The sequence below is a fragment of the Neoarius graeffei genome, chromosome 19 (genome assembly GCF_027579695.1).
Source record: "Neoarius graeffei isolate fNeoGra1 chromosome 19, fNeoGra1.pri, whole genome shotgun sequence".
Taxonomy (NCBI): domain Eukaryota; kingdom Metazoa; phylum Chordata; class Actinopteri; order Siluriformes; family Ariidae; genus Neoarius; species Neoarius graeffei.
In genome coordinates this window covers 15,673,970-15,698,096 of record NC_083587.1, presented here as the reverse complement: position 1 = coordinate 15,698,096, position 24,127 = coordinate 15,673,970, and the positions used below count along the sequence as shown (strand labels likewise).

Sequence of the window (24,127 nt, the reverse complement as noted above, 5' to 3'; positions counted from 1 at the left end):
GGAAGTCAAGAATTTTGCAAAACCCGGGCAACACCCTGCTAGTGAATGAATCTATACCTGTGGCGTCGTTTTTATTGACATTTTTCAAAAGCCCTACAAACTCCATCCACATCAGCAGGTGCAAATTTAAAACAATTACTGTTTATACCTTCAGACCTGTAGAATGAACTCACAAATGACAAATCCAATAGACCACTAGCTTGAGAGAGTCTGGAAACCAAAATCAGGGATGAGAGTGGGTGGTCATCAAAAAAGCAGAAAACGGGGGGGTGGATACCCCCCAGGAAAATTTTGAAAAATAAGGCCTTACAAACCACTTTTCCTGCAATCTGAGCTGTAGTAGATTAAAAAAAAAATTATATATATATCACATACACACACACACACACCTGTTGTCTTTTTTATACATTTACATGAAAATATGTTTCAAATCAATAGGAGTATTGTTTGAATTCAAAATAAAATCACATTCTACATTCAAGGGTCTGGTTATAATTCATGATCAACAAAAATGACAAACTAATGCCGCTTTTCCACTACAAACGCGGCTGAGTCGGGCTGAGCCGTGCCGTGCTGAGTGGAGCTGAGTGGGGCTATTGAAGTTGCATTTCGACTACGACCGCGCTGAACCGTGCTGGCTGGAAGTGGGTGGATACATTGGGTGGAGTTAGCGAAAGTGGGTGGACGTCACGTGATGTCGTTAAGCAGCGCAAACAGTGACATCAGTGAGCTTTTAAGCGGTAGTCTCACGACCCGGATAGTAAACAATAAACATGGAGGACATGGAGTCGTTAGTGTTGCTGGTCTTGGTGCTGTGGCTTGTTGTCACCGACAACGCCAACAGATACTGGCAAGAGCGTATAGATGAGGCGAGGCGCATAAGGCTTCAGAAATTCTCGTAATTCGTAATTCTCCTTCTTCCGGGTTTACAGTGTTTACAGATCCCAGCGTGCTCGCGGGGTGTGTGTGGGCATGTGAGGACACTCCTCCTCACCAATCAGTGCACAGGGGAGTGTCTGCTCACGCCCCTAGCCCCACTCGGCTCGCTTTGGCTCGCTTCAGCCCCACTCCAAAAAGGTGCGAGTTTTAGGGGCTAAGCAGGGCTGAAGCGAGCTGAGTCGTGCTGTTCTTTGGTAGTCGAAACGCGAGCCGTGTCGGGCTGAAGTGAGCTGAAAAAGGGTAGTGGAAAAGGGCCATAAATTCACATTAAACTTAAGTTCTATTAATTATCAAAATGTTCATATATTAAATACAGGGTATCTGCACATTTTTCAAGTTCAAATTTAAAGACTTTTAAGACCTTTTCAAGACCTCTAAATGGAAAAATTAAGACTGTACCATGGCAAAGAAAATGATAAATACGACAACTTAAAACTGTTTTCTGCAATAGGTTTTTTTACTAACTTTAAGAAGAATGCACACAATTGGTGAACATCAGGGTGCATCAATGGCAACTGTTAGACATGCAAACAGCTGAAGCAAAGCCGTGTGTTTTGGGCCTGCAGAACTACTGTAGCAGCAAGGAGAAGACTGGGGTTTACTGGAGAAAACACCATGAATCATTTCAAAAACCAAAACAATAAATGGCAAGTAGAACCAGCTGAACAACCTTAGCCGGCACTATTTCAATCCCCAAAGATTAGCTTTGATGTGTGATTTTGTGTCCGACAGCAAAATCAGTCTGAGGCCCACTTTACACGGGGACAGTCTGAAACAAAAACGCAAAAGTCCGTTTTCGTTCTCACTTTTTTCCGCGTCTACACGACCGTTTTCAAGGAGGAAATCTGCGTCTATACGGTGACGCATAAATGTGCGGAATTCATTTGGATGTTGTAATAGAGTGTGCCGAGCGGATGGAGTAGTCAGTCAGAATGATGAGCAAAACAAGGAAAATTCTTGTACAAAAATAGTTTTCTTTTTATTCTTAAGCCGGCAGTTAACACAAACAGGACAAACAAAAAAAAACACTGATGACAAAACCAAACAAAAAAATTCTGGGACAAAATGCCCACGCAAGCGAGGCTACTCTGGCATTACTCACACAGAGCTCAAGTCATGCGTCCTCTCCCTGCCGAGGCCATCTCCTGAATGAACGGTGCAGCGCATATTTAAAAGACTACGTCACATGGGGGCGTCGTGGCTCAGGTGGTTAAGGCGCCATACCATGAATGCGGGCGACCCGGGTTCGATTCCGGCCCGAGGTCATTTCCCGATCCCTTCCTGTCTCTCTCTCCCGCTCATTTCCTGTCTCTACACTGTCCTATCCAATAAAGGTGCAAAAAGCCCAAAAAAAATATCTTTAAAAAAAAAGACTACGTCACAGACAGTCTTAACACAATTAAAATCAATCAACACATCTAGACAGATTTTAACAGTTCTAAACATTTTCACTGCCTGCATTACACTCCTACAACAATGTGCAGACCTTAAATATGACAACAAACACTTACGTAAGATTTTTAGACCATTTCTCTCCGCTCTAATGAGCTGCTTTCCCGCGCATCGCGGAAGAAACCTTGAAAAGCGCTTTCAGACCTGCATTCTGGTTTGGTCCCGCACCCGGAAGACTACAGCAGGTAAACGGCTACAAACATTTCTGGCTGATGTTAGATAAACTCTAGCAGAAAAGATTCAGATGTTAAACGTGCGCACTTAATGAATCTTTACACTCTATTGTTTATAGCAGTGGTTCTCAACCGGGGGGGCGCGCCCCCCTGGTGGGGCGCGGAGGTACTCCAGGGGGTCGTAGGCTTCATGTATGGAGGAAAAAAAAATATCTGGGGCTAACAGGCTATAGTAGCTAAGCAGATGCAACACATTTACCCATGTCAAAATGCAGGACATTGGACTATTACATACAAATCAATACTATTATAAAATCTATCATCAATCTATCATAAAATCTTGTGTGTAGGTTATTTTAAGCCCGTGACGCGAACATGACGCAACGTCACGTGAGTGAGTCTGCATACCGTGGCCACCGTGTGAGTGCTTGCCACACACACACTAGTCTGGTTTCTTGCCGAGTTAACTCGTGCCGACTCTCGCTAGTCTACTATCATCAATCCATCGATACAGCGCAAAACCCAAACAGTCTTTTTAAAGACTACTACCCCACACTGTATTTTTGCTTTCCCCATTTCAGCTCTACCCAAATAATTTGTTGTTTTTGTTGTTTTCTTACTGCTAGTCTACTATGGATAATGCTACTACTGCTGCTACTACTACTACTACTACTACTAATAATAATCTAGCCCAGGGCTATCTATCTATCTATCTATCTATCTATCTATCTATCTATCTATCTATCTATCTATCTATCTATCTATCTATCTATCTACCTAAGGTGCTGTAGGTCGGGTGGCGTCACTGCGGGTGAGTGTGTTTTGGGGGGGGCGGGGCGAGAAGAGGGGCCCCCAACTGCAATGAACCAGCTTTGGTGGGGCCCAGGTTGCAAAAGGTTGAGAACCCCTGGTTTATAGTGAAAACTAATAAATGCTTGCGCTGTTTAAACCTGTGTCGCGTCTTTTACTATGAACACATGGACCAAACATTTCAGGTTTACATATCTAAAAGTTGTAACAAATGTACCCGTAACAAAACATACTTGTAAAGCCCCCATTACCAAACCCACAGCAAACATACAACACAGATTGTATTTGGAATGTCTTTGCAACTGTGGTTTAGTCCATTGCACTTGACCATTGAAACATGACCAGCGGGAGGAACCGCTGTTTAGTGACAGACGCATTGCGCTCTGTCACAGATGTGCATGCCAGGCGGTGCTGTGAAAGACCTCCGCTATGTCTGCACGCATGCGCAACGTCTTCCGTCTTGTCTGATCTGCACATCTGCGCTGCGAAAGCTTTGACTACTCTGGTAAGTAAGAAAGTAAGAGCATACTATACCCGCCTCTGTTCATTAACGGTATATGTGCAGATTCGGTATAGATGTTCGAAGGACTCCTGGACGTTTATTAAAGCTGCCAGAGCAGCTTGAAGGTCCGTTGGATCGATGTAATCAGACATGCTCTTACTTTTTTACTTACTTTCTTACTTCCCCGGCTGGCATGTACAGTATATGACATATGTATGACGTAAACGCGTACCCGACGTGAGCAGATCCGAGCAGAGTTTCGCGTATTGGGTAGTTTAGACGGATATGCAACGGGGGCTGTTTTTAACTTATCCGCTCTGGAAGGCGTTTTCAATTTTTTCCGTTTTTCAGCCTCGGAAACGCCGTCCCCGTGTAGACGAAAGGCACTTCCGATAAAATATTTAGTCGTTTTTACCCGACAGCGTCCTCGTGTAAACGGGCCCTGAGTGTGGTACAGTACACAGCTGGCTGAGGAAGTTCTCGAGTATCTTCTGCATTATAGCAGGTAACAACATAAACCTGTTTATGCAGCCATACAATCATCAGAGCGTTACATTAAAACACAGAAAAACAACTGTCACCTTTCATAACCATTATTATCAATATTAATCAATGTGTTGCAATAACTGTAAACTAATTATCATCAGTGAAATTGTTATATCAATGTTCATCATTCAAAAATAATTAATTATTATTATCTATAATCCATGAATAATTGTTTGTATTACTACTACTAACTACTTTTTTAATAATAATAAAAAAATTAATTCAATTTTATAATATTTTAATAATCACTACTTATTAGCTATATTAATTAATAATTAAGAGTAGCAATTATTATAATTCAGCATTATTAATTACTTAATTCATAAGCAGTCATTATCAAAATGTAATTTAATAATTAATAAGTAGTAATTATCAACTACTACTTAATTATACTAATAATTAATAAGTTGTGATTATTAAAATGCTATAAAATTGAGTTAAGATTAGTTAAATTATTAAAAAAGTAGTTATTATTATTATTATTAGTAGTAGTGATACAAACAATTATTCATGGATTATAGATTATTTGTTTTTAATAGTGAACACTGATAATTGTACTGATAATAACATTAACAGCAAGTATTACTAGTAGTGTTATTGTTTATTATTATTATTATTATTACAGTTATTATTAGTACAGTTTATATCAATGTTCACTATTTAATTTGTTTGTATTCTACCAATTACTACTTTTTAATAATTATTTATAATAATTTTTAATAACTTAATTTTATAACATTTAATAATCCCTAGTACTTATTAATCACTAATTCATAAGTAGTAATGATTAATAATCAATAATAATTGCTACTAATAATAATTATTAGTGGTTGTTAATATTCTTATTATATTAAAAACACTGTTGTAGACGATAGGTAATAAAACTAAAAAAACTTTTTATACAAATTTATATTGTACTATATTTAGAATTATTGTATTTTCTGGAGTTCTTTTTGAGTTTTGAAATAAAGGTTGTTTATATTAAACTTAGTACAATAAACAATGTTAATTATGTAAAAAAAATGATGCTAATCACTATTATTAGTAGTATTTCCTATAAGTCCCATTTTCCACCTGACTCTTGTGCGCATGCGCGAACCCCCCTGCGTTTCACTCTGGAGCGCTTGATCTCTAACACACGCGCGCGCCTCGTGTCGGTGAAAAGCCCGTTTCCCAGTCCGCCGTGTCCCCAGCGCTGCGTTACCGTCTTTAAACACATTTGTGGGATCCAGCACTTTTTATCGCAAACGATTCTTCTCCTTATTTTGGGGGTATTTGTCATCTCCCAACCACTTGTCGTTAAACAGACATCTTCCCATAATTATCAACGCTTTCTCGCGCCCGCGTAAGCTACCTGCACATCTCTCACTCTCCACAACCACCGCACCACACCGCACTGAACCGCCTCCAGTAGCCTCCTAACGTTAGATCTACAGGACGCACAGAACCAATGCTGCCCCCAAAAGGTACGCTGGTCACTTTTAAAATTACGGTTAAAAAAATACCCCAAACCGGATGGAGACATTTCACTCGTTCGGTCCAATATTAAATTTAATACCTCCCGTTCAAAAATTCCAGTCATTCCAAACAATTTAAGACATTTTAAGGCCTTAAAAACCGAAAGTTGTATTTAAGACTTTTTAAGGACCCGCGGGAACCCTGAAATAAAATTTCTTAGGGTGACTGACCTTTTCTCCCTACGTCCTCATAAGTTGCATATGATTTCTTCAAAAAGTCTTTTGAAATATTTAAGTTTTCAAAACGGTCAGCATTCATTCAGATTTACTGACCATCATATACATGTTCAATGTATTAATTGAGTAAATTGAGGCATTTTGAGTAAAAAAGCCGAGACGAAAGAGAAACGTATTTTTGAACAGGGTTTCCGCAGGCTTGAACAAGTTCAATTTAAGACCTTTTTAAGACCATAACAGGTTAAATTTAAGACTTACGGTATGCCGCACAAAAAAATAAAGAAAATTGGGAGAGCCTGAATTACTTTCAAAATAACAAAATTTATTATCATTCACCAATGAACTCATTACATCCCTAGGGTGCGCTCTTGCATTCATGAGGAACTAAGTTGCAGTGGAGCCAAAGACATCCCGCAAATCACTTGAGGATGAGGCGTTTGATTCCGTACGGTTTGCGTGTTGTAACGTTACAGTTCGCACGGAGTTAGCTGATACACCGTCTCGAGATGTGCTTGGACCTGACAACGGTGAACAAAATTGAGTGGTGGCATGCGATTGTTGCAGACTTTTACGGGCAGCCTGGTGCTTCTCCGCTTTCGCGTGCGATTCCGGTGCCTTTACACCCAGGGTGCCGAGTTTGAGTGTTCTTTTGCACAATGTGCAGTACGCCTCAAACGGATTGTTCGGTACACGTTTTAACCAGTCTACGAAACCATTGCGTTCAAGCCAGCAGTCGTTAAACTTGCATTTGCCCATTTTGCTACAAACCGTGACAATCTCCCTCGCTTCTTTTAGGCTCTACTGTCTAAATGCGCGCGTGCCATGCCCTGTGCATCACCATGCCAACCGGGCTAGACGCCGGATTCCACTGTGTCTCATTTGTAGTTTGCAGCGTAGCCTACTGATCAGGGCTTTGAACCGGTTCAAGGAACGAAAACGAAAACCGGGAACTTTTTCTATTTCACATGGAACAGAAACGAAACCAGAAACTTTATTATTTTTTATGTTCCGGAACAGAAACGCTTATTAAAAATAATGGTAACCGGTTAATACCGGTTTTATTTCGTTCCTCAAAGTTTCCGTAGCCTACAAATAAAATAGTCATTCTTCTCCTGCGCAAGTTTCTATGACCCGCTGGGGTTCACTTCCTGTGTGACGTTCGCTGACTGAATGGAGAGAGCGGGAAGGTGGACTACTATCACGTCTCCATGTGATAAGTGAGTAAGTGCATTACTGAGTGTCTGAGCAAAGAAGAGCCTGAACGATGCAACCTCCCTATTGGCTGTTTGTAAAAATGTATCAGTTGTTGCCCTTCCCACGGGAATCATCGCGGGCTCGAGAGACGAGACCTGACGAGTTAGTTTGTTGGTAGCAGAACAAAATGTCTGGACACAAATCGGGTTTTCAGAAAAGGAAAGAAAATAAACGGAGGGTCGAAAATACAAAAAAGGAGGCAGAAAATGCAAAACGAGTTTTAAGGTAGGACAAATGGTTACTTTTTAAGGCAGCCCACTGTGGCTGCAGGCTTTCAGTTGTGTCATTGAATGGTTACTTTTCTGAGGCAGCCCGCCGTGGCTGCCTGCAGGCTTATTTATTATAGCCCATTTAGTTAAAATAGTTGATATAAAATGTTTATAGTTATAGTTATGTGATGGTTGTCCTGATTTAGACTGGTGGGTTTTTTTGGGGGGGGTTTGCGCGATGTTGCACCCGGGTCCAGATTAGGGCAGAACCGGCCCTGGCTACATTTCAGGTGTAGTTTGTTTTATCTATGTATGTACTTGCATAGATGTGTACTTGGTCTTCCAATATGGCGCCTAACAAAATCTCGCGGCGCGGTGACGTCATGCGGTAGCCCTCTATAGGGCCTGACTAGCCTTTGGTAACACACTAAATGAATTATCTTTCATTTTTGGCACTTTTTCTGTTTGTGTAGATGGGAAGACATACTGAGAATCCAAATCACCAACATTTGAAATAATAATTGTTTTGAATTATTTCTTGTCTTATTTAATGAAGGCTGTAATAGAATTAGCCTACATTTGGCTTAAGCTGGATGAGACAGAGACATAATTTTATAGCCATTTGTTAAACAGCTGACAGGGAACGTAATTAACCGTTCCGGGAACGACATTTTTTTGTTCTAACCGGTTCGGGAACGTCTATTTAATGGTGGAACCCAAAACCGGAAACGTTAAAATTCCGTTTCTGTTCGGAACGAACCAATAGGAAAAAAATTCTGGTTCAAAGCCCTGCTACTGATACTAAGTAGGCCTTGCCTATATGACTAATTATGAATATCACCAACGCATTTAACAAAAAAAAGCGAATGGGGTAAATGGACGTAAGGATTTAAGACTTCACAAAATTACATTTAAGATCTACAATGCAAAATATGCTCGTATTTTAGACTTTTTAAGGCCTTAAATTAGGATCATCAAATTTTAGACTTAAGACTTTTTAAGACTCCGCGGAAACCCTGTTGAAGAGCAGTGACGATGAACATGTGCAAGTTTCGATAAAATAGAACGGATGTGGGTACTTTTGTAAGAACTGTTATGATTGGCTATCATGCTCTCGCCATCGATGTTTTGGCCAATTACATTGTAGATAACACGTATTCTACCGCGAGACTAAAGATGGCGAAAATGTAAACATGTAACATCGTCGTAGGAATGAATTACGCTCGAGTATCACGAAGGAACATACCCCAACCCCCCTCAATAAATGAAAAAAAAAAAAATCTCAACGGATTTGGCATAATATAAAAAGGTCGATTTTTACTCAGAAAAAGCGGAAATCCGCCGAAAAGCGGAAAACTCTCATCCCTGCAAAATTCCGAGCAACAGTGGTGAAAGATTCACTGAGTTTATCTGCCACTGCCATCTTATCAAACGATGCATCGCCATCAATGACAAGCCCAATATTGGCTGGACAACTTTTACCAGATGTACCAAGACTCTTAAGGGTCTTCCATAATTGTTGAGGATTACATCTGCTATCATTCATTTGATCTTTAAAGCATGATCGCTCAGCATCATCAATAAGCTTTTGAGTTTTATTACGGTGTCGTTTGAACATTCCAAATGTACATGGGGTCATTAGTATTTTTGAACTCTCTGAACAGTTGGTCCCTGCTGTATACCGAGTGGATGATTTGACTATTTAACCATGGTTCAGACCTTTGTTTTATACGTACAGTTTGAGTTGGAGCTACAGAATCCACAACAGCCATCAACGTGGTTTTGAAATTTCCCCAGGCTTTGTTTACATCAGAAGGGTTTACGACGGCACCCCAGTCTAGCTTTTGTAACCTCTGAGTAATTGTGTTTAACGCCTTCATTCACGCTTTCAAAGCACATCAGACGATACAGTGCTGAGCGTAAATGAGTGCACCCCCTTTGAAAAGTAAATATTTTAAACAAGATCTCAATGAACACAAACAATTTCCAAAATGTTGACCAGACAAAGTTTAATATAACATCTGTTTAACTTATAATGGGAAAGTAAGGTTAATAATATAACTTAGATTACACATTTTTCAGTTTTACTCAAATTAGGGTGGTGCAGAAATGAGTACACCCCACAACAAAAACTACTACAGCTAGTACTTTGTCTGGCCTCCATGATTTTTAATGACAGCACCAAGTCTTCTAGGCATGGAATGAACAAGTTGGTGACATTTTGCAACATCAATCTTTTTCCATTCTTCAACAACGACCTCTTTTAGTGACTGGATGCTGGATGGAGAGTGATGCTCAACTTGTCTCTTCAGAATTCCCCAAAGGTGTTCGATTGGGTTCAGATCAGGAGACAGACTCGGCCACTGAATCACTTTCACCCTGTTCTTCTTCAGAAATCCAACAGTGGCCTTAGATGTGTGTTTAGTCATGTTGGAAAAGTGCATAGCGACCAAGGGCACGGAGTGATGGTAGCATCTTCTCTTTCAGTATAGAGCAATACGTCTGTGAATTCATGATGCCAGCAATGAAATGCAGCTCCCCGACACCAGCAGCACTCATGCAGCCCCACATAAGGACACTGCCACCACCATGTTTCACTGTAGGCACCATGCATTTTTCTTTGTATTCCTCACCTTTGCGACGCCATACAGTTTTGAAGCCATCAGTTCCAAAAACATTTATCTTGGTCTCATCACTCCAGAGTATAGAGTCCCAGTAGCCTTCATCTTTGTCAGCATGGGCCCTGGCAAACTCTAGGCGGGCTTTTTTGTGCCTGGGCTTTAGGAGAGGCTTCTTTCGTGGATGGCATCCATGCATGCCATTCCTCTGCAGTGTACGCCACATTGTGTCACGCGAAATAGTCACCCCAGTTTGGCTTTCTACTTCTTTACATAACTGCAGTGAACTTGCATGCCGATTTTCTTCAACCCTTCTCATCAGAAGACGCTCCTGTCGAGGTGTTAACTTCCGTGGACGACCTGGATGTCTCTGTGAGATGGTTGCAGTTCCATCTTTCTTAAATTTTTGTACCACTTCTGCGACAGTATTCTGACTGATAAGTAAAGCTTTGCTGATCATCTTGTAGCCTTCAGCTTTGTGGTGGAAAGAAATTATTTTCTTTCTCAGGTCTTGTGTCATTTCTCTTCCGTGTGGTGCCGTTGCTGACAGCGTGAAACGGGGAGGGGTTTTCTTTAAGTAACACCCTTTGATAGTCAACTGTCTGCTGGACACCTGTGTAATGACTAATTAGACTCAGCGGTGATTGTATTCTTGTTAAATTAGACATTTGTAGTCGACAATTTAGCTTTGCTCCAGAGACTTTCAGTGGGGTGTACTCATTTTTGCACCAGCCTTGTAATGGCACTCCGTTAGCTCTTCCTTGTTTACTGTACCACTTCTGGAGTCAGTCAAAAAAAAACACTTTTTCCACGCGAGCGACGAGACATGACAACTTCCCTTGTCTTTCTAAAATGTTTACTTAAAAACAACAAGGTAAATCACAAGGTCTGGCGCACGGTCAAAAGACTGCGTTGCTTCCACCGGGTTCTGACTCGAAACTTAAGGCATACACAGTCAGTTACCACTACAGTGACGTCACATTATAAGATTTAGAACATGGAACTCTTTGCTACGTTCTTTTTTCTATGTTCTAAACCTCTTTCCTACATTCCTTTTTTGTTACTAATTATGTATTTTAAACTAACATACTCTAAGCCTGTATGAATAAAAATGAAATTATCATCATTCATTTTTAACTGTTTTTAACTTAAATTATTATTGCTTAACTGGCCCTTACAACCCTAATTTGAGCAAAACTGAAAAAATGTGTAATCTAAGTTATATTATTACCCTTACTTTCCCGTTAGAAGTTAAACAGATGTTATATTAACAGGGCTTTCCACAAGCGCCGGCTGCTGGCCATACAGCCGACTACACAATTAAGTCCAGCCGGCTACTTTAATGACTTATTTTTGTAGCCCACAGGCTCCAAATATTAATTTTCGATTTTAATAAAATTAAATGTTTATCTAACGGACTGACAATAATGTCAAACTGAACCGCACTCATTTAAGTTGTGATTCGCGCTGTTTGTACCGATAATAACCACAAATTCCCCGCCGACTTCGTTGATCAAGGGCCTCTGCATGCTCTTGCGACAAGGCTTTCGCAGATAGCTTTTCGCAGACAGTTGTAATTTATCGTTGAGCGGGGAGTAATAGGCATGCGCGATGTTATTCACCGCCACAACGCAAGGGGGCGCGAAGTCGCGAAATCGCTAGGAGTAGTTGGTGGGTGTGGTTAGTGGAGTGTTTATCCTCCGGTTACTTATAATGACTAGAACTGGAGTCGTATAGATGTACGTACTTCCTCACTTCCTCGATCAACCGCTCTTCGTGCTGCTCCATCTTCGCTCGTGTTTTTAAAAATGGCGGTCGTGAAAACAAACCAAACCGGGAAAGTAGGGAAGCGGAAGTGCGTGTACAGCGGATGTAGAGTGGACCAATCAGAGCCCTTGTCCGCGACACTGTCTGCGAGGCTTCTGCGGTGGTCACAATTTTTGGGAGGTGCGCGCAGAGCGTCTGCGAAGGTGGGGGGGCTACGCAGACGCCATCTGCGAGGACTGCGTTGAGGACTGCGTTGTCAGCATAAATCGGCCCCGACATGCGGTGTGTGCGCGCGCGCACTCGGTGGAGGCAGTAGCGTGTCGGGGAGGGAACAGAAGCAGAGATAACGCTTATTTTGTCTCCGGTAAACCAGTCTTCTCTCGTTCAATTCCGTGCTGGCATCAAAAGACACCGTTGGTTGTAAATGAAGCCAAACTGAGTGGTTGAAGTGTATTTTCATACACAAATGGAGAAATGTTCGCTGAGTGTTTAATTGTGTAGCCCCACTGCAGACCGTTGCCGTTGTTAATTCACAGCATGCTCAGCTGCGTGAATGTGTCCTGCATCGAAAATAAGAGATTTACAAGCCAGGAACGCCTCATGATGCAATATGAGAGCTTGTATAGCCTATTACTGATTATTTTCGGTGCGCAAATCAGTTTTCATTGGTGCATTAGCGTCTGGCATACACTAATGAATAAAAAAGATGCAATATGTTGTAGTAATAATAATAATAATAATAATAATAATAATAGAGCAAATGTCTGAGAAATTAATATAGCTTGTCTATTATGCAGGCGCAGTGTTTCCCCTAGAAAATGTTTGAAGGTGCGGTGGCAAGACCTGCGCTCAGACGTCCCACCCCTGTACAAGGATACGGGAGCATTCTGAGAAATTTTTTGACAAAACACACTAAAATGGTGACCCTTTGTAAGGGAATAAATGATTTTGAAATTAACGTGGTTTTGATCATTTCAGATCTGATATGGCATTTCGCAGATGATCACACACACCCACTGACGTTCGGAAAAAGGGCTGCGTTTAAAAACTCGCGTCGGTGTTGTACTTTCTGCAGCAGTGTATGCTCGAATTAGGGATGGACATCATATAACCAATAGCCTAGATTAATCGATAATTGACCATTAAGAATTTCGTTAAGAAGAATGACGTTCATCGACAAAAAAGAATAGCCTATAGGTTGTTGCGTTGTGCAAGTCTTCAAGCAATGAATTTCGCTGTCTGTCACGGACAAACATTTGGCCGTACCCTGGCTTCAGTTACCTACGAGCTTCCATAGCGTAGGTCAATCGCTTAAAAATCAACATGAAGCAGCACGGCGAAGTGTGGCGTGGGACCATTTTTAAATGTCCAAGTTTACTGTCGTCACTATAATGGAGCGTATAAATACAATTCATCCACAACAAAAATGATGTAGCCTACCATTTGAACAGCGCGCACCGGAGCCTTGTAAAATGACGGTGGTGGTTCATCTCAATTCCAACTATCGACTCGGTGTTAGACTACGGACAAGAAGGAGCTGGAACATCTCGTAGTAAAACTAAGATAGTTAAATACAAACGTTATGGCTTTGGTTCTAAAAACACACCGAAGAGGGTCTGAAGTTTCGATATTTAGTGTATAGGCTATCAGATAGAACCTGTGGTTTGTATCCAAGGACGGCTCGCAAACCGCAAGATCTAGAGTAAAACTAAAATATCTAAAAATAATTGATTACAAAGACGTGTTTTTATTATGAAAATAAATTGAAGAGGGTCTGAAATATTGATCTTAAGAGTATTTAGGCTTATCTGTAAATGGGATGATGGCGTCGTCCGTTCACCTATATAGCCTATTAAAACACCGACGCCGGCCGCTATGGGATGCAATACGGCCGACGCCGGCCGCCATGGAATATAATAGGATAAATTATAGCAATAATTATGATTACTTTAAAGGTCCCATGGCATGAAATTTTCACTTTCTGAGGTTTTTTAACGTTAAAATGAGTTCCTCTGACCTTCTTAAGTCACCCAGTGGCTAGAAATGTCAATGTGTAAACTAAACTATGCCCACCCTTTGTCAACATTTGAGAATGGCGCGTCAAAATGGCGCGTTGATAAGCTCTTCCCTTTACTACGTCAGCAAGGGAGATGATCCCCACGCCCCCCCTCTGGATTCCCACCCACCGTATGGATTGCCCGCCCAGTTGTAGTGAGGAGACCATAGAGGACACAACAACATGGCATCACCTAAGCGAGCGAAACATGGAAATTGCGCTGTACATGGATGTGACAACACAGAAAGGAGTCTGTTTTTACTGCCGACGGGAGAGCCCCTGAAGACGCAGTGGCTTAATTTTATTTACTTCAATAATACGCCGTCGAGTCTACCTAAGACGGTGTATGTTTGTCGGAAGCATTTTCCTGAGGAATGTTTCCACAACTTGGGACAGTACAGGGCAGGTTTTGCACATCAACTGTCACTGAAGCCTGGGTCCGTACCAAGCATCCCTGCCGCATCAGCAACAAACACCGAACAAGTAAGTGTATAACTGTTAAGTCGTTTTGGCGCGTTTTAAAATCGGTGCGTTAGCCTAGCAATGGCTACATTAGCTGTGCAGCTAACCGCTTCCTGCAGTTAGCCAGGTACTCTGCGCTACAAAACCAAAAAGCATGCAGCATGCTCTGTTAAACTGAGTTTAGTCTGGAAATTGACTGTAACTTATGAGCTTATGTTTGACTATTGCTCCGCAATGCATGTCTTCTGTTGGATAAGCGATATGTTGCTGTAGTTGCTGCTTCTATCCTCTTTGGTTATGGAGTGTGTGTTCAAGCCTAGGGTATTATATGTTCGCAAACTACCACTCCGAACACTCTCACTCATGCCCGCAGCTTGGTCAATCCCTTAATTAAGCTCAAATAAAAACTAGCGCTCTGGCGACAGGCTGTAATGAAATCGAAAAAACTGCCCTTACATTTCTCACGAACTATATCTGGAAAATGCCAAACGATAATCTATCTAGAAGATCTATGTAGTTGTTTACATCTGGATATTCATCCCCTCAGTTTGTGAATGGACTAATCTACCACAGAAGGCCGGGAGGCCAAACGAGACGTCTCAGCCGTAGTCAGTACTCAGTATGTAACATAACGTGGCCTAACATAGTTTTACATAACGTAATTATGTGACATAACGAAACATAATTTCAAGTAACACTAGAAATATAAGGTAACATAACATCTGCTGTCTACTTTTCAAGAATTGTTGCCAACACTTACCTTTCCCAATTTGGCAGCTGAAGTGACAGCCGCGTAGCAGTTAGTTTACCTCAGGTTGGCTTGGCTACGCTGCTCCAGGCGGAACGTTGTCCAATCAGAGCCCACGGCGACTCGTGGAAACCAATCAAGTAACTGCTAGCTCGGCCAGTGGAACTGCGCTTCGCCCCAAACGCAAAGACTGGGCAAGCAACGGATAATGTAGTCGAATGCATATAACTCCTAGGGGTATTCCTGAAGGTGCAGCGGCAAAAATCAAGGTGCGGCGGCCCGCCGCAGCCAATTGTACATAGCGGAAACACAGTGGCATACTTAGGCTAATAATAATAATAAGAAGAAGAAGAAGAACGGTTTTTGAATAATGCTCTCCTGCAATAAATAAATGGTCTGTGGAAAATACATTTAATCCTGGGAACTGCGTGCACAGGAGTTTATTTTGTGTTTACTCCCCCCCCCTCCCCGGCTGGCTACTTATTTGTCATGGCTGGCTAGTATGAGCCTTAGTGGAAAGCCCTGATTAAACTTTGTCTTGTCAACATTTTGGAAATTGTTTGTGTTCATTGAGATGTTTACGCTGAGCACTGTATATTAAGAAAAAAAAAGAAAAGAAATCCAGATGTTCTAATATACTCCAGCCTAGACCCCGAAGCCGCCGCCAGGCGCCGCTAAAACCGCCATTTAGAATTTGAGCCGCCGCCAGCCAATAATTTTGTAAGCCAATTTGAGCCGCTATCTAATAAAATTTGGCTGAGCCACTAAGAATTGTGTACATCAAATAATGGGTTTATCCACATCATGAGCTACAAGAAAAGTGACACAAACATGATCAGCTGTACACACTAGTAGTAACACAATAGAGACGTATAGGCATACACTGTAGAGATTTAGAACTGATATCACAGCACAGACAGCCACCACAAGCTTGCCGTTGTGACTACCTGTCTGGCTTCCCGCCCCTCACACCGTTACCACGATACACTGGGGAACCCGGGAACCCACCCAGAGCATCAATCGACTCCGATATCGACGAGATGGCTGCATTCTTTGCTGCTGCTGAGGGAAAGTGTAAAGGTATTTTTTTTTGTTTGTTTGTTTCACATACTTCGAGATTGATTAAAAAAAAAAAAGTACTCCACCACTCTACTTTCATCATAGTAAGATAGCTGCCAGTCCTTCACTGGTCATTGCTAGTGAGAGTAGATAGCTAGATGCCTTCCTCGAACAATCCAGATTAGCTTATTATTAGCATTGAACTACAATCTTGCTAGATTTATATTTACAATGAAGTAAGAGACCAGGGGACCTGTGGTAATTTGCTATTTATTCCCCCCATTTGTTTGATCCGTTCGCCCGGATATATGCCACACAGTGACGTCCAGTATCAGCCATTTGTAGCCATAAACATTTTGGTGGCTGCAGCAGCCATTAAGGTTTTGGCTGAGTCAGCTAGCCAGCCAATAATTTCATCAGCCAGCCATTATCCTGAAAACAAACGGCTTCGGGGTCTACTCCAGCCTATAAGGAGCTTTCACACCTATTAGTCTGGTTGCTCAGTCCGATTCGGAACACACTTGATTCTTTTGAATCATTTGTGATTTGATTTTGCAAAATTAAATCAAACCAAAAGAGCTGAGTGATGCGTATGGCAGGAAAACGTCCACGCAAATCTCTTTCACTCGCTGATCAAAGCGCGGTGATGAATCCTTAAAGCGAGACGGCCTTTCCATTTCATAAAAATCAGTGAAATTTAGTTCCCTTTGAAATTTGGTCATTGTGATGTACTGTATGCTTATTTCTGTAATATCTCAAACAAACAAAAAAAAAAAACCAGGCCATTCTGTGGCTGGGAAGTTATTTATTTTGAGTGGATTTCCGAGCAAATAATGTGCAGTCAAGCAGACGGAGGAAGTCCGTGTGCGCATGCGCAGGTTCTCATTGACCGTGTGCTGACTCGGTTACGTCATTTTACCACGAGACGAGGAGCTAACCATAACATTTGCATTGCAAGTTCAGTACTCAAGCTGTGACAGAAAATACGACGGAGCCAATGGATCCTACGCATCAAATGCTGGTTAGTCTGTTTCTCCTGATTGTAAATATTGTAATTAGTGAAGAACATGCTGCAATTAGTCAAAATATGTATCTTTTTGAGGTGAACTCGAGCCTGGTTACTCATCTTGTTGAAGTCCGTTTTTCACTGAGCGTATTTTAGCCAATATTGGTTAGTCATAATGAAAATTACGTATCGAGTTCACAATGTAAATATTCTCCCTGTGCTTACATAGGTCCTTTTTTATCACTGCGATGGTGAAGACCGCTGCATGAAAAGTGTGTGTGTGTGTGTGTGTGTGTGTGTACACCTGTACTGCACAACTTCTGGTGAACAATCTGTCGATTCGCTTTCACTGAGGAAGACAGTACAGGGTTCCTTTTCACTGTGGCACTGGGGGCGTGGTCGAGCACTGGTTTGTGAACGGAGAGTGAGGTGCTCTGTGTGTGTGTGTTATGACTATGTTCTCACCTGTGGAGCCTGAGCTGGAGAAGAGGGAGGAGCCGAGGCTGAGCCCGGTGGCCGGAGCTGAGGACACGGCTCCTGCTCCTCCAAGGTTGAGCGAGAACCCTGTGGACGAGCCGCTCTGAGGTGCTGACGAGGTGATGACGGAGCCCAGAGTCAGACCGGTGGCTGCAGGAGCCGAGGTGGTGCTGGTGGCGGTTGTGCTCAGAGAAAACGGACTTGCGGAGGCGGCCGGTTTCCCAAAGCCAAAACCGAAGCCGGTGGAGGACGCGGTGGAGGCGGCGGGAGCTCCTGAGAAATGAGACGTCTGTAAATCGCTGCACTTAAACCGAACTTTCGAAAGAAGGCTGATCGTGTACACCTTTGACAAAATAAAATAACTTTCCTCGCCGACATATTTTTGGTGATTAAGGTCATGTTCGTGTACAACAGGAACCAAAGATTTATTACTGAAAAGCTTTTGCATTCGCTAAATCCATGTTTACAGCCTGAAGGGTAAGAAGACGCCGCTGAAGGTTTGGCACAGGGCATGAAATACAACGCGTCGGCTTGGAACTGCTGTATCAAATCAACATGACTCTGAATCGACTCCGTGTTGACTCAGCCTAAAGATTCACATCCAGGGTCTCGTTCAGAAATGAAACAGTGCTACAGAAGCAGGACGTCGTTGTGTTTCCTTATAAATTACAGCGTATTTAAGGCGAAGCCAGTCGATAGGGTAACAGGCCTGACAACAAATAGAACTAATCAGAATTTAAAAAAAAAAAAAGTTGACAAAAACAATTAGCGTCATTGCCTGGATCTGACGAATCAAGTCTGTGATCAGCGGTGGTGTGAACAGCGCTCATACCTGAGGCAGGTGTGTTGAAAGAAAACCCAGTTGCCGGTTTCTGCGCAAACAGTCCGCCGCCGAGGCCCAGAGATGAGGTGGTGGTGGTGGTGGTGGTCGCTGGACCCAGACCACCAAAGCTGAAACCACTGGTTCCTGAAGCAGGAGTGCTGGAGGAAGTGGAAATTAATTCACATTAATCGATGGTAAAGACGTTGCCTAAAAGGGCAACTGCAAATGAAGTCACCTGTACTAGGTACCGGTTTCTAATACACGCAGATTTAATTGCTAGCTAAATTAAAGGGATCCTCCAGCGGATTTACTGTTAAACTTATGTTAAGTAAAAGCATTCGCTGATTTCAGCAGTCAAACATTCATTTCCGGAGACCACATAGCGTTCGAATCATTGACTTCCGGTCAACTGGTGCACATATATTTCTCCACGCACATCAATCTGGACCCATTCTCATCTCATCTCATTATCTCTAGCCGCTTTATCCTGTTCTACAGGGTCGCAGGCGAGCTGGAGCCTATCCCAGCTGACTACGGGCGAAAGGCGGGGTACACCCTGGACAAGTCGCCAGGTCATCACAGGGCTGACACATAGACACAGACAACCATTCACACTCACATTCACACCTACGGTCAATTTAGAGTCACCAGTTAACCTAACCTGCATGTCTTTGGACTGTGGGGGAAACCGGAGCACCCGGAGGAAACCCACGCGGACACGGGGAGAACATGCAAACTCCGCACAGAAAGGCCCTCGCCGGCCACGGGGCTCGAACCTGGACCTTCTTGCTGTGAGGCGACAGCGCTAACCACTACACCACCGTGCCGCCCGATCTGGAGCCATCCCTGGTATATTATCGGTGTCTTACCTGGTGAATTGTAATCGGCATTCTGATGTGTTGTAGACTCTTCAGCGTAAACTGGAAGAAAATACGCGTAACAAAGAAAACACCGACGTTTAAAAACAACCACTGACGGATCAAGAGACGGAGCATTTCTTTTGAGCTTCAGGTACGGTTTACTGTACTCCAGATAAGAAAATTACTCATTTGATATTTCCCAAGTTTTTTATTTCATGGTAGTTTCAGTTTCGGCCTTTCTGTGCGGAGTTTGCATGTTCTCCCCGTGTCCGCGTGGGTTTCCTCTGGGTGCTCCGGTTTCCCCCACAGTCCAAAGGCATGCACGTTAGGTTAACTGGTGACCCTAATGCCGCTTTTCCACTACAAACGCGGCTGAGTTGGGCTGAGCCGTGCCGTGCTGAGTTGGGCTGAGTCGGGCTGAGCGGGGCTGTTGGAGTTGCATTTCGACTACAACCGCGCTGAACCGTGCTGGCTGGAAGTGGGTGGACACATTGGGTGAAGTTAGCGAAAGTGGGTGGACGTCAGGTGATGTCGTTAGGCGGCGCAAACAGTGACATCAGTGACCTTTTAAGCGGTAGTCTCACGACCCGGATAGTAAACAATAAACATGGAGGACACAGAGTCGTTAGTGTTGCTGGTCTTGGTGCTGTGGCTTGTTGTCGCCGACAACGCCAACAGATACTGGCAAGAGCGTATAGATGAGGCGAGGCGCATAAGGCTTCATAATTCTCGTAATTCTCCTTCTTCCGGGTTTACAGATCCCAGCGTGCTCGCGGGGCGTGTGTGGGCGTGTGTAGACACTCCTCCTCACCAATCAGTGCACAGGGGAGTGTCTCCTCACGCCCCCAGCCCCACTCGGCTCGGTTTGGCTCGCTTCAGCCCTACTCCAAAACCGTGCGAGTTTTGGGGGCTGAGCAGGGCTGAAGCGAGCTGAGTCGTGCTCTTCTTAGATAGTCGAAACGCGAGCCGTGTTGGGCTGAAGTGAGCTGAAAAAGGGTAGTGGAAAAGGGCCATAAGTTGAGCGTAGGTCTGAATGTGAGTGTGAATGGTTGTCCATGTCTATGTGTCAGCCCTGTGATGACCTGGCGACTTGTCCAGGGTGTACCCCGCCTTTCGCCCGTAGTCAGCTGGGATAGGCTCCAGCTTGCCTGCGACCCTGTAGAACAGGATAAAGCGGCTACAGATAATGAGATGAGTTTCAGTTTCATTTCTGTGCTCGGAACGTGACTTGACTGGAAAGAGGGATATTACTGTGCAAACAGATGAACCAGTCAGAAACAAGATTAGCCAGTGTTCTTTGTTGGGAGATGAAAGCGTCTTATTAGTTTGAATTCTACTAGTAAAACCACGATGCAAGCAGAGGATATAAAGAGCCGAGTTGCTCCAAGCTTCCACTACGCCACGTCATCGCATACATCACTTCCGCAGGAGGCCCGTCTGGTATTTTAATCAAAATTAATTTTTCTAGAGCACTATTACGTCTCCGAAAACGAAGGTTGAAATCTACGAATACTTTTCCTTAACAGAAGTTTCAGAGTAAATCCGCTGGAGGATCCCTTTAAACACCGATGAAATTTCAGTTTGCTAATTTTTCCAAGTTATAGCTTTCCAATGATGGTTCACAGGCAGGCACCACACACGAAAGCTGATTTTCCTGCTTTTGCAACTTAAAAAAAAGGCTCTTTTAGAACAACAAAAAAAACTTTTCTACAAATTTGTGAAGGTTTATTTTTCACAAATCAAAGGCGCAACAGAAAAACATTCAGCATATCATCTGGAGATCGCGAGTTCTCTTCCACAGGGAGTCCATGCTCTGAGTGGGAGGGGCATTCTCTCCCGACCTCTACCCGTCAGTGACACTAGTCCATGATGCACGGATGGCGCTTTCCTCAAAAACTGATGCGGTTTTCTGCCTTCACCCTTGACACAGGGGAGCTGTTGTAAGGCTACGATTAATTTGGGGAGAAGATCATTGGAAAGCTTTTACATTTCCTAAAAAAAATGTTCTGTAGTGTTTGGACTTAAGGATGACATCAGGATTTAAGTTTAAACATTTTTATATTTCCAAGGATTTTTATCCCGACCATGACCATAACAATGCCACAGCCATGAGTCTGATCCAAGAGAGCAAAATTGGCCATGCTCTCAGGTGGGAGGGGCATACTACTCTCTCTTTCTCTGTGTACAACTCTCAGCTTACACCACCTGACAACGCATACAACCTTGGAGGTATTCCTAAATAAACAACTTGCTTCATATTACTAACCTGACTTAGTCATGCAAGGTTCGCCTGGGATACTTTGAGTGCACTATATAGGGTGTAATAATTCTCACTATACATTCGGACAGCACTACAAAATGGCAAACTCACTATATAGTCCACTATATAGTGAGTAGGGAATGGTTTTGGACACAGGGTACATGAACACATTAACACAAATTTTCATGTTCACTACACTGCAGCTGCGTGGGGTTTAAGGTTTTTTTTAGTAATACAGTTAATGGTCAGACCCTCCAGGATTTCGCGATTTGCAACATCAATGAAAATTCAACCAATCCCCACGAATTCAGGGCGGTGTTGCAATTATATCCAATCACCGCAACTTTCCCACAAATTTGACCAGTCGTTGGCGTCGTCTTGAGGTGACGTCGACAAACTACCTTCCGCCTTACTTCCGTGTATACGTTCAAGAGAAGCAGCATGCGCGAGTCAGTGTTTATATAGGCTTAAATTCTGTTACTGAAAGTGTGTTATGTTTACAGTGAAGGACTGTGTGAACTTTACATTTTTTTTACTTAATGCAAGAAATTAATGGATGCCAACATTTTTGCCAAAATGGTATTTTATTCTCCATTGTTTAGGCAGCTTCAGCATCATACTGTGAGATTCTGTTCAAATTGTTTTTTTTTCTTCTATGAAGCCTGAGCCATTTATTTTATTAGTTTATAATTATTGTTTAATTTAGTCTTCAGGAGAGACTGCCTGCACACAGGACTAGTATTAATAGTTTTTTTCTTACATGAAACCTGAGGCATTTATATTATATTTTAAGGTAAGTTCATGTTGTGCTGTGAGGTTCTCTGCACTTTAACTTTTGAACCAACAGGTGCATTTGGATAAGTAAAGCCTATTTTTCTGCATTTTTGTAGTCCTGGTAATCTTTTATATTGGTAAAGTTGTTTATAGGACCATTTCTCAGTGTCTTTGTTTTTTTAATCAATAGTTTTTCAGTAATAACTTAATATTTAACATATCATTCAATTTTAATCACAAAAAGAGAAAATCGCAACAATTTCTCGCAACTTTCACTTCCTCCCGCAATGTAATTGCAACAAAAACCTAAAAAACACCGCAATTTTTTGGAACCCCCCGCAACATCAGACATTTTAGCCCGCAACAATCACAAAAAAGGCCCGCGGAATCCTGGGGGACTGACTGGTACTGCATCATTAGGCCTGTGAGGTTTTTCTTTCCTAGTAGTCTGGTTTTTAGGAGTTTAGTGATTTAGGAGAGAGAGAGAGAGAGAGAGAGAGAGAGAGTAGTATGCCCCTCCCACCTGAGAGCATGGCCAATTTCGCCCTCTTGGATCAGACTCATGGCTGTGACACTAGCCAATCAGGAAGAGGGCAGACAGCACCTTCCTCCTTATAGGTTATTATAAGATATAATATGCAAATAAAGAGCATATTTAATGATTTATCCCATCATTAGCATATTAAAACACATGCCAAAAAGTTTAAATGTACATTCTGATACCTACATAGGAAAAAATAATTATTTAAGGTGTTCTAAAGACTAAATTTAGTAAAATACTGGTTCGTTAACAGGTTCGAGACCAAGTTCCTGATCCTCATACTGTACCTGGACACTGCTCCAAAAGAAAAGCCCCCTCCGGGGTTAGTGGAACCCAGGGTAGTCGCTCCAAAATTAAACCCCGACATTTTTATTATTTACTTGTTGTTTGTTTTTCAGACTAAACCGCGTGCTCGGGATAAAAGCAGGAGGAGCCAAGAGCTAGCTAACAATGCTAGCTTTCAAACATTGCGTCCTCGTGCGGCCCAGAACCCTAAAATCGCCCACCATTAGACCTTTAAAATTTCGAAAAAGGTCGCAATTGCAAACCCCAACAATTAAACTCGAAATGCGTACAATAAAAGAAGTGATCACGTTCTGGAAACGAGGCGTAATTTCATAAAAATGAGTAAAATAGAATCTGCACGAATTTGTTTCCGCGCTCAATAGTTCTTGTTCTGGATCGTGCTTTCTTTCTCTTGTTAGCGCCATCTACTGTCCTGGAAGATATAATAAAACAATACATTCACGTATATCCTGTTTCGTTTCTCGCTGTACCAAAACAAAAAAAAGGGTTTTTTTAAACATACATTTTATTTATTTTTGTTACAAAAGACAAACCATTTTCAAATATCTCACTCTAAAATGTAAATTTTCTTTTTTTACAACTTCAATCTTGCAAGCCCCACCCTAATAGGAAGTACAAACCGGAAGCTAACTGAAATGCATCTCAATTTCCCACCCGTATTTCTAGGTAAAGCCCGCCTCCTGAGCGATGACGCACTCACGCATCTCCAATTTTAAACGTGAACGATTGGACGATATTAATTTAACGTTAACTCTTTATCCAATCAGAGGGCGTATGCTGCAATACAGCTG

The 24,127-nt window shown here is 42.4% G+C and overlaps 1 protein-coding gene across 4 annotated transcripts in view; it reads right to left on the bottom strand.

The window, feature by feature from the left end:
* Nucleotides 1-23,725, bottom strand: part of nup58 (nucleoporin 58) — an 80,619-nt gene extending 56,894 nt beyond the window's left edge. For all 4 annotated transcript variants that reach the window (XM_060899725.1, XM_060899726.1, XM_060899727.1 and 1 more), the window contains exons 1-3: nucleotides 23,318-23,725; nucleotides 18,605-18,753; nucleotides 17,761-18,045 (exon numbers count right to left, since the gene is read on the bottom strand). In XM_060899725.1, the coding sequence (XP_060755708.1) occupies nucleotides 17,761-18,045; nucleotides 18,605-18,753; nucleotides 23,318-23,397 (514 nt within the window). In that variant the 5' untranslated portion in view covers nucleotides 23,398-23,725. The remainder of the gene's footprint in view (nucleotides 1-17,760; nucleotides 18,046-18,604; nucleotides 18,754-23,317) is intronic.
* Nucleotides 23,726-24,127: the final 402 nt, after the last annotated feature.